Here is a 9,408-nt window from a genome sequence, read left to right as displayed (position 1 = left end):
CTCACCGTAACTGGAATCAAAAGTAACCATTTTATTGTTTATAAATACCAATTAGATACTGATTAGTTACCTTTTTACAAAAAAAAATTATTTTAGTTAATTAACTTTAAGTTTATTTTCAAAATTTGGTTAATTGGTTTATGTTATGCATGAAAAGTAACTTTTTAGAAGTAACTTCATGTTAATGTTATCAAAAAAATAACCTATTGGTATTATTTTCTTATAAGTTATTCATTGTAATTTGGAATTTGAGTAATTTTTTATACTATATGATGACTAATTAATTTATAAAATAGATTTGAAGGTAATATAAAAGTATTTAAATAATAAGACATGCAAATTACATGAGTGATTAAAAAAGTTTATTAAAAGTTAATATGTAGTATACTAAATTACTTTTTATTCATAAACTATATTGTAACTTGTTATACTATATGACAACTCATAAGTTTTTGAAATAAGCTTGAAGGTTACCAAAATGTATCTCAAATAATAAGATACCATAATATAACCAAAAAATAACTTATTAGTATATTAAGATGTCTACAAATAAGTTTTGGAGGTAACCAAAATGTATTGAAATAATATGATCTAAAAATAAAACTTTTAATAAAAAAGTGACTAATTGGTAACTTATTACCATTATAAGTAACCAAATTGTTACTTTTGAAGACCCAAAAAAACGGGAAATTCGTGATTTCAGGAATATTTCTCAGGTATATTATTTTTAGAATCAGATATTTTTTTTATGATGTGGCAAGACTAAGGGATATTTAAGAGATTCACGTGGTAGTTACGAGCGATTCAGGTTGAAGTTATTACTGAGATTCTATAAAGAAGCCACTGGGCAGTTAACTCTTGAAATTCTGACACATCCGATCGGTTACATCCTCAATTTGACATAGCTGGTCGGTTGAAACCCATTTCTGAGGTGACTAGTCGGATGACACCCATTTCTGAGAAGACTGGTCGGATGAACTGTGTGTTTGGTCGGGTAAGACTTCTACCTGACCAGACAAAAATCTTCTTCGATCGAGTGGATCATTTTCTGACTAAGCAAAACCATATATTTTTTTTTTTACCAATATCCTTCTTTTGGTTAACATACTTACTAACCATTAATGCTCTACTAGATAGCCACGCATTGCTACCTATTACCTCTGATTGCCACGTTATTAATATGAAATTTTAGGAAAAACACCTTCATTATAACATTTATAAATTATCTCTCTTAAAATTAATTGAACTTCTTGGTTTCCATTTTGAAAAATTAAGCAATATAATAATTAGTAATATACAACCACCAAATAACTTCACATAATATGTTCTATTTTTGGATTATATTTTATTTACATAAAAGAAAAGAATTACTTTATCAATTGAAATTGACATATTAATTACTATGATTATTATTACAATTTTAAATGCATACTTCCAACTAAGAGCATGCTAGTTAAGTCAGTTCCAATGTATCAAAAGAAAAAAGTTAACAGTCCCAATGTATAAAAAAAATTAATTAATTCAATTTCAACTTCTTAGGAAAGAAAAAAAATCATGTTAAAAAAAAGGAAAAATAAAGAGAAAATGGGAAAAAAAATCAATAAAAAATCAGACGACACCACACATAGATTTTGATGGTACAAGGGCGGACCCACAATGATAAGATCGACGGCTGAGATGTGGCCGTCAGTACATCCTAGGGTTTACCCAACCCTAACCTCTAATATTAACTATCACAGCTCACGATCTTACCTTTTTTAGTGCAGTTTCAGCTGCCCTCGTTAACTTCATTTGCTTCTGGTTCTCTTTCAACTCTCTTTTTCCTCTCTCTATCTATCTCCCCGCGCCGCCGCCCATACCGGCGGCCACCGCGTCCCGCCGTCGGCTTTTCCGACCATTTATCTCTTATCATCCTTCCCTCTCCTCCACTATCCCTTACCCAGAAAATTAAAAAATTAAAAAATTAACGAAGCAAAACAAAAGAGAGGTTTTTTCGGTGTGTACTTTATCAAACAGTTTTGTGTGTGTTTTTATCTAGGGATTTATCTCGTATCTTTATCTTGAGTTCTTCCTAGGGTTTGATTCTGAATAATTTGAGGAGAGGGAAGAAAAAAAAACAAAAAATTTGAAAAAGTTCTTAAAAAATATAGAGACAAAAAAAAAGTAGAAAGTTGAGTTTTGTTTTGGATTTAGAGATGGCCCAAGTTCAGGTTCAGCCTCAGAATGCGGCTCCCGGAGCTAACGCTGGTGCGGCCAATGGTGGGAACAACCAATTCGTGACCACGTCGCTGTATGTTGGAGATCTTGACCAAAGTGTCACGGATCCACAGCTCTATGACCTGTTTAACCAGATGGGTCAGGTGGTTTCAGTTAGGGTTTGCAGGGACTTGACCAGCCGAAGATCACTTGGTTATGGATATGTCAATTATAGCAACCCCCAAGATGGTTAGTCCTTATTTCTTTCTTATAGTTATGGATAGTCCTTATTTCTTTCTTATAGTTATTATTTTAGGTAAAACAAAAATTCTTTGAAGGGCATTTTTATGAAATTTTTAGCTGAGTTTAATTAAAAATCATTTATTGTATAATGTTACTGTATTAATTGTTTGTTGTGAGAGAGCTGAATGATATTACACGTTTATCGTATATTTGTTATAGTGCTCCTTTATGTCCGTTTATAGCTTGGACCTGATATTTTATTTGCGCTATATCAATGAATTATGGACTCACTGATTGGAGAGAAAATAGTTTTATTGATAATACGATGAGTAAATTATAAAGGTCATCTATTTATTTGTTTATTTTTTTGGGTTCAAAAAAGGAGGGAAATTAAGGAGTGTAACTTGAAAATGGGTTTGGTCGCATGGCTTGCAGTGGTGGTTCACATGAGGGTCCTTAATTATTCAGTGGCGTTAGTGGGATGGACAAGGGAATGTGGTGATGGAGCTTATGATAGGAATGCTTATGCTTATATAAGTGTTTTAAGGTTTTTATTTGGTTGTTGGGTGGAATTAATAGTGCTTGTGGCACTGAAATTTTCAATTACGTAATATTGAATGATGTGCGTTTTCTTATGTAGTTGCATATTAAGGTTGTAACTCGTACTCTGTTCCAGCTGGTGTTGTGTCTAGGAGAACTTACGTTCTACACATTTTTCTCTTTCATAAACAATAATTTAAAAAAGAGAGATGGAAAGGTAGTCTAACTATAGATTGGCATGCTATCAAGGAAACTAGTTTGAATCATTCATCTAATGAACATTGTTTTTTTTCCCTTCCCCTTCTATATATTTTTTTTGGCTACAAAAAGAGCACAGTGAAAATAAGATTGAAAGATAGCTATTCCTATTTGGCATTGGCTGGCCTAAACTCTTAGTCTGTTGCCAAGTTGTTGGTAGCTATCTAGACAGCTTCTGTTCTGGATGAGCTAGCTATGATTTTCTTCTTTAATAAGCATTAATAATATGAAATCTGCAAAAATGTTATAATATTAAGCCACAAAAATTTTGTTGTGAAATATTTTGATAAGAGCTAATCAATTAGACTGTTGCTATGGAAATAAACTTATCATGTCTTTTTCCACCATCTTTTGCAGTCCTTATTTGTTCTTACAAATTTAGTTGAATTGATGACAGCTGCGAGGGCTTTGGAAATGCTGAACTTTTCTCTTTTAAATGGAAGGCCAATTAGGGTTATGTACTCTCACCGTGATCCTAGTATTCGCAAAAGTGGGGCTGGCAATATTTTTATTAAGGTATTTGTGTGTATTATCTAATTTTGTATTTTGCTGCAACTTTAAAACATCACAGCTATCTGCTGTGCTTACTTTATATAATATTTTGAGTAATGATATGTGCACCCAAACATTCCAAACATTACACACAGTGACGTGTCACTGCTTTTTAAAACAGTGGATCTTTGTTTTAATAAATGTGATTGGCTATGCTAAACTGCCACATCACTATGTAATGTTTGGGTGTATATTTTGTGTGCACATATCATTACTCTATTATTTTCTCTTGTTTGGACTAACTTTTCTTATTCCTTGAACTTTCAGAATTTGGACAAGGGCATTGATCACAAAGCTCTTCATGAAACATTTTCAGCATTTGGGAACATCCTTTCTTGTAAGGTGGCTACAGACTCATCTGGTCAATCTAAGGGCTATGGATTTGTTCAGTTTGACACTGAGGAAGCTGCCCAAAAAGCTATAGAGAAGTTGAATGGTATGCTTTTAAATGATAAGCAAGTTTTTGTGGGGCCCTTCCTCCGCAAGCAGGAAAGAGAAAGTTCAACTGATAAGTCAAAGTTCAACAATGTTTTTGTAAAGAATCTATCTGAATCGACAAATGAGGATGACTTGAATAGAATTTTTGGTGAGTATGGAGAAATTACTAGCGTGGTGGTGATGAGGGATGCAGATGGGAAATCAAGGTGCTTTGGGTTTGTCAACTTTGAGAATGTAGATGATGCTATGAGAGCTGTTGAGTCTTTGAATGGGAAGAAAATTGATGATAAGGAGTGGTATGTTGGTAAAGCCCAGAAAAAATCTGAAAGGGAAGTTGAACTGAAAGTCAAATTTGAACAGAGTATGAAAGAGGCATCTGACAAATATCAAGGAGCAAACCTGTATGTTAAAAATTTAGATGATACTATCAGTGATGAAAAACTTAAGGAGCTATTCTCCCAATTTGGTACAATTACCTCATGCAAGGTTGGTGGCATCTGTTTTTGGAAGCCTTCTTCTTCTGATCTGTTTAGTAGATTTCATAACAAATTTTCTTCTTGAGATGCGGCAGGTTATGCGAGACCCAAATGGAATAAGCAGGGGATCAGGGTTTGTTGCATTCTCTACACCTGAAGAGGCATCTCGAGCAGTAAGTCAATGATTCTGTGCAACAAAATGGATACATACTATCATAATAATGTTTCTTTCCTACCAAGATAATAAAATTATAATACTATGTGTACCTTGTTGTTGCTAGCTCTTGGAGATGAATGGAAAGATGATTGTTAGCAAACCTCTATATGTTGCACTTGCGCAACGAAAAGAAGATAGGAGAGCTAGGTTGCAGGTATTTTCAGTTTCCCCCCTCCTTTCTCTTTCTTGTTTTTATATTTTATTATTTAAAAATTGCTGGTTGTATGGAAAACTGGTGGGTTATTACTGCTTGTACAGGCTCAGTTTTCTCAGATGCGGCCTGTTGCTATGGCACCTTCAGTTGCTCCTCGTATGCCAATGTACCCTCCTGGTGGTCCAGGTCTTGGACAACAAATATTCTATGGTCAAGGCCCACCTGCTATTATTCCTTCTCAGGTGACATTTTCACTTGTCCTTTTTTTTTCATTGTGGCTATTAGTTTGGTTGGTATTCTTACGCTGGTTTCTGTTCTTTAAATAGCCTGGATTTGGGTATCAGCAGCAACTTGTTCCTGGTATGAGGCCTGGTGGGGCAACAATGCCAAATTTCTTTATGCCAATGGTTCAGCAAGGACAGCAAGGGCAGCGCCCTGGTGGCAGACGTGGTGGAGCTGTCCAGCAAAACCAGCAACCAGTTCCATTAATGCAACAACAGGTTTGTTGCAGTGTCGTGCTTTTCATTTCCTTGTGTATCAAATGTTTCCAGATTTTCATCTTGAAGATTTACTTTCAATAGCAGATGCTTTCAAGAGGGCGAGTTTATCGTTACCCTCCGGGCCGTGGCCTGCCTGATGTCCCTATGCCTGGTGTTGCTGGAGGAATGTTTTCTGTTCCATTTGACATGAATAGTGGTGTGCCAATGCGTGATACAGCTCTGTCTCAGCCAATTCCAATCGGGGCATTGGCTACAGCCCTTGCAAATGCTTCCCCAGAGCAGCAAAGAACCGTAAGCTACTTGATTGATTTTTCGTGATGGAATTTTTTATTTTTTTTCCATTGATGCCACTTCAACTACCCTTTTCTCTGTAAATCGTACCACCTCATATGTGATTTTAGTACTGTTTCAGTTGTGTCAACTAAATTTTTTATTGGTTGAAATCTGTAGATGCTGGGCGAGAATCTTTACCCACTCGTGGAACAGCTGGAACCTGATAATGCCGCTAAGGTCACAGGCATGCTTCTGGAGATGGATCAAACTGAGGTTCTGCATCTGCTCGAGTCACCAGAAGCCTTGAAAGCTAAAGTAGCAGAGGCCATGGAGGTTCTAAGAACAGTTGCACAGCAGCAGCAGGCCGGCAATGCAGCTGATCAACTGTCCTCGTTGTCTCTTACAGACAACCTTGTTTCCTGAAAATGTATTTTGGGGAAAAATTGTTCTCTTAAAAAACCTCGTGGACTAGACGCTGTTGCGGTTGTGGGTTTTTAGTGGTTAGGATAGACGCAGATTTTGGTTTGTTCTGAGAGCTTCTAAATTTCTCGTCCGGATTGTGACATTACGTTTTTACTTCTTCATGCATATCTATTGCATAAATGTTTTGAGTGGTGGTGCTAAGATGTTTGGATTCCCTATGGTAGTATTAATAGCAAAATAGGAAAATAATAATAATAATAATAAGAATATGTTTGAAATGACCATTTTTAACATATAAGGTTACGGGCATAAGCTCGTTTAGAACAATTTGAACAAGTTAAAGAAAATTATGAAGAGGTTAAGCTAAGCCCCTTCTTTTTAGAAGATTTTTGGAAAGATATCTTTATAAAAATATGGGTTTTGAAACTTAATATATTAAAATAGGGAATGATTATGGTATTTACAAGTGTCGACAAAAATTGGTTTTCAGAATGTGGGTAGTTATAAATTTAATTTTTTTTATGACACTGTATATTGTAGTTATTTAGAATATGTAAGTTTCAAGAAATTTCGAATGGTTTAAGGTACTGAAATTAAGATTCAAACAGCTTGTTACACTTATACACTAAAATATAGGCACGGGTAGAAAATTTGACTGTTCAGCCATTGTTTTCAACACCGTAAATTATTCGGAATTTCTTGAAAATTTGTGGGATGTTCTAAATGACTAAAATATACAATGTGACAGTGAAAAATATAATTTATAACTATCGACATGCCGAAACTAACTTTTGTCAATACCGATGTTGATAAAATACTGCCAACACCGTAGTCTTTCCTTATAAAAATATAATATTATGGTAGATCTAACTTTAAGAAAATTAATTTTAAAAAATCAATGTGAAAAAAATGTATGGCTTAAATTTAAATTTAACTATTTATATGGGAACGAAAAAAGAGAAATTCACAAAAATACCTACGATTTTAAAAAAAATACAGAATTCGGAAAAAATTACAAAAGTACGGAGGGGCATAATCATAAATACGAAGTTTTTTTTTTTTAAACAAAGTTTACAAATTTGTAACAATACAGTTTTTTTATAACCAAAGTTTATAAATTTGTAACTAAAGTTTACAAGTTTGTAACCATATGTTGTTGACCTGTGAAATTGGCCAACGGTCATATGTACATGTTGACGCGGTTCTTCGCCAACAGGTAATTAAGAGAAGGAGAGAAAGGGATTAGTGCCAAATGTAGAACCGTAACAGATATAAGATCTTAGAGAATGAAATAGGTGACTCAAGACACGTTTTTGAAGTGGTTCGAAGGTTAAAATCCTTCTACTCCACTAGTCAATATTATTGATATATTCTGGGTATTTGGTTACAAAGTATATATCTTTTCAGAGACTATTTTTTCCAACCCTTATCAATTCCCAGGGTCTCCATATTTATAGGAGAAGGCACCTGGAAGTTGGTAAGGAGGTCATCCCGTGACCTTCTTATTTGTCATATCAACTCTGTGACATTCATGATTAATTCCTAAACCTGACACATAAGTATGGTCAAATTGATAGGTAAGGAGATAATGGGCCGCACGGCCCAACCCAGCCGTGGGTGTCCAAACACGCACGTTCCTGCTGCGTATCCGAGAAGTCAGGGAGATATCGGACACGTGATGTCAGATATATGCACGTTTATCTTGCGTGTGTTGACTTTACAAGGGGTCATAGCCTCCATATCTAGCTCGTACCACGAGCTGCGCATTTGACTCGACCTTCGGCCTTCTGATTCCTAGCTCCGGTCTTGGGAACTCTCTTGGCGAGTCCTTGAGGGTTCCTCGAGCTAAGGGGGGACGACCTCAAGACAGGAGCTCCGGCCTGGGGGATGTTTATGGACTAACCATGATTAGTCCGAAGCTCGGCCTGCTAATTAGCCCGTGGGAAAACCAGGGTGTACATCTGCCCCCCAAGCTCCTGCTCGTGGTATGTGACGTCGTATATAAGACCACAGTAGGGGCTTTTAGACTTCCCCACAAACTCCTCGCATTCCACTCTTTATGCAGGCGCCTGATACGTGGAACATCGTGGGTGGTGACGGTACGTCTTACGAGAACCGCATTTAATGGCCTAGCCTATGCCCAGCCGTCGTTTCGTATTTCGAGTAGAAGGCCTCGGATCCTTCATCAGGGCCATCCAAGAGTCTTCTACACGTGATCCTTCACGGATATAAAAAGGGGGTGGCCACCCTATGTTATATTATTTTATAATATAATGTAATATTATATTATTTTATAATATAATGTTTTAGATTAAATAAATGTGACATAGAGTATCACATATTGTAACATATAATAGAGAGTTACATTATTTGGATATATGTGAAATATCCAAACATGTAACATATTTGGTGTTACAAATTCATCACAAATTTGTAACTCCTAAATATCACCCATTATTGTGTAGATTTGTTGTTACACAATATTGAGATGAATTTCTTAAAGCCATATGAGAAATGGCTGATAGAGATGTGATTTAACTCCCATATTGTGTATGGAAGTTACAAAATCAAGTGGGAATAAATTGGAACGTTTTGAAAAAAAAAACTGAAAAATGTGTTGCTGAAATTGACTGAGGGCCGCGGCGCCTGGAACTAGCGCCGCGGCCCTAATGCCTGACAGCTTCTATAATTTCAGTTTTTTATCCAACTTTGAACGATTCCAACAGCTTAGTAACTCCCAATTCTCTATTTTAATTCCATAAAACACCCAATTAATCATTGGTAACAGCCATGGGGGTTGGTGGAATTTGAAATTCAAAGGGTGTCTCTAAACTCTATAAATAGGAGCCTAATGCTCACTTGTAAGACACACCATTTCTATCCACTAGAGCACTTGGCTAGAAACACCTTGAGGCTTGATTATTCCAGAAAGCATTTCCAAAATCTGAGCGAGATCCCTTAGTGCTTGAGTTAGGGGGAAATAAGCTTTTGGACAAAGGTTTTAAACCTTGTTCAAGTTGGTGATCCCCAATCCTCTTCACTTAGGTTGTGTAAGTGAGAGTTTGTTTGTGGTTTATGTTCTTCCTTTTATTCTATTGTTCTTCTTCTTATTCTCTTGTTTTATTTACTTGTATATTT

At 35.7% G+C, this 9,408-nt stretch overlaps 1 protein-coding gene across 3 annotated transcripts; it reads left to right on the top strand.

Annotated features, from left to right (window-relative positions):
* Positions 1–1,757: 1,757 nt before the first annotated feature.
* LOC133797040 (polyadenylate-binding protein 8-like) lies at positions 1,758–6,471 on the top strand. Of its 3 annotated transcripts, none has more exons than XM_062234823.1 (9): positions 1,758–2,445; positions 3,595–3,753; positions 4,057–4,713; positions 4,799–4,876; positions 4,985–5,074; positions 5,179–5,316; positions 5,401–5,574; positions 5,656–5,865; positions 6,025–6,471. In XM_062234823.1, exons 1-9 carry the CDS (start codon positions 2,413–2,415, stop codon positions 6,268–6,270), a joined length of 1,785 nt encoding a protein of 594 aa, XP_062090807.1. In that variant the 5' UTR covers positions 1,758–2,412; the 3' UTR covers positions 6,271–6,471. The 3 variants fall into 3 exon arrangements, with proteins under 3 accessions (XP_062090807.1, XP_062090789.1, XP_062090798.1); XM_062234805.1 differs by having other exon boundaries at positions 1,759–2,445; positions 3,635–3,753; XM_062234814.1 differs by having other exon boundaries at positions 1,760–2,445; positions 3,635–3,753; positions 5,659–5,865.
* The last annotated feature ends 2,937 nt before the right edge of the window (positions 6,472–9,408 follow it).

Source organism: Humulus lupulus, chromosome 1 (assembly GCF_963169125.1).
Source record: "Humulus lupulus chromosome 1, drHumLupu1.1, whole genome shotgun sequence".
Lineage (NCBI taxonomy): Eukaryota > Viridiplantae > Streptophyta > Magnoliopsida > Rosales > Cannabaceae > Humulus > Humulus lupulus.
The sequence above is the reverse complement of the archived record's forward strand: the minus strand, read 5'-3'. Positions and strand labels throughout refer to the sequence as shown.

Bases quoted from the DNA above. Each gene is read 5' to 3' on its own strand.
- LOC133797040 (XM_062234805.1), top strand. From the start codon at position 2,196: ATGGCCCAAGTTCAGGTTCAGCCTCAGAATGCGGCTCCCGGAGCTAAC. The intron at 4,714-4,798 runs GTTGGTGGCATC...GAGATGCGGCAG, and splicing joins GTACAATTACCTCATGCAAG to GTTATGCGAGACCCAAATGG. The intron at 5,317-5,400 runs GTGACATTTTCA...TTCTTTAAATAG, and splicing joins CTGCTATTATTCCTTCTCAG to CCTGGATTTGGGTATCAGCA.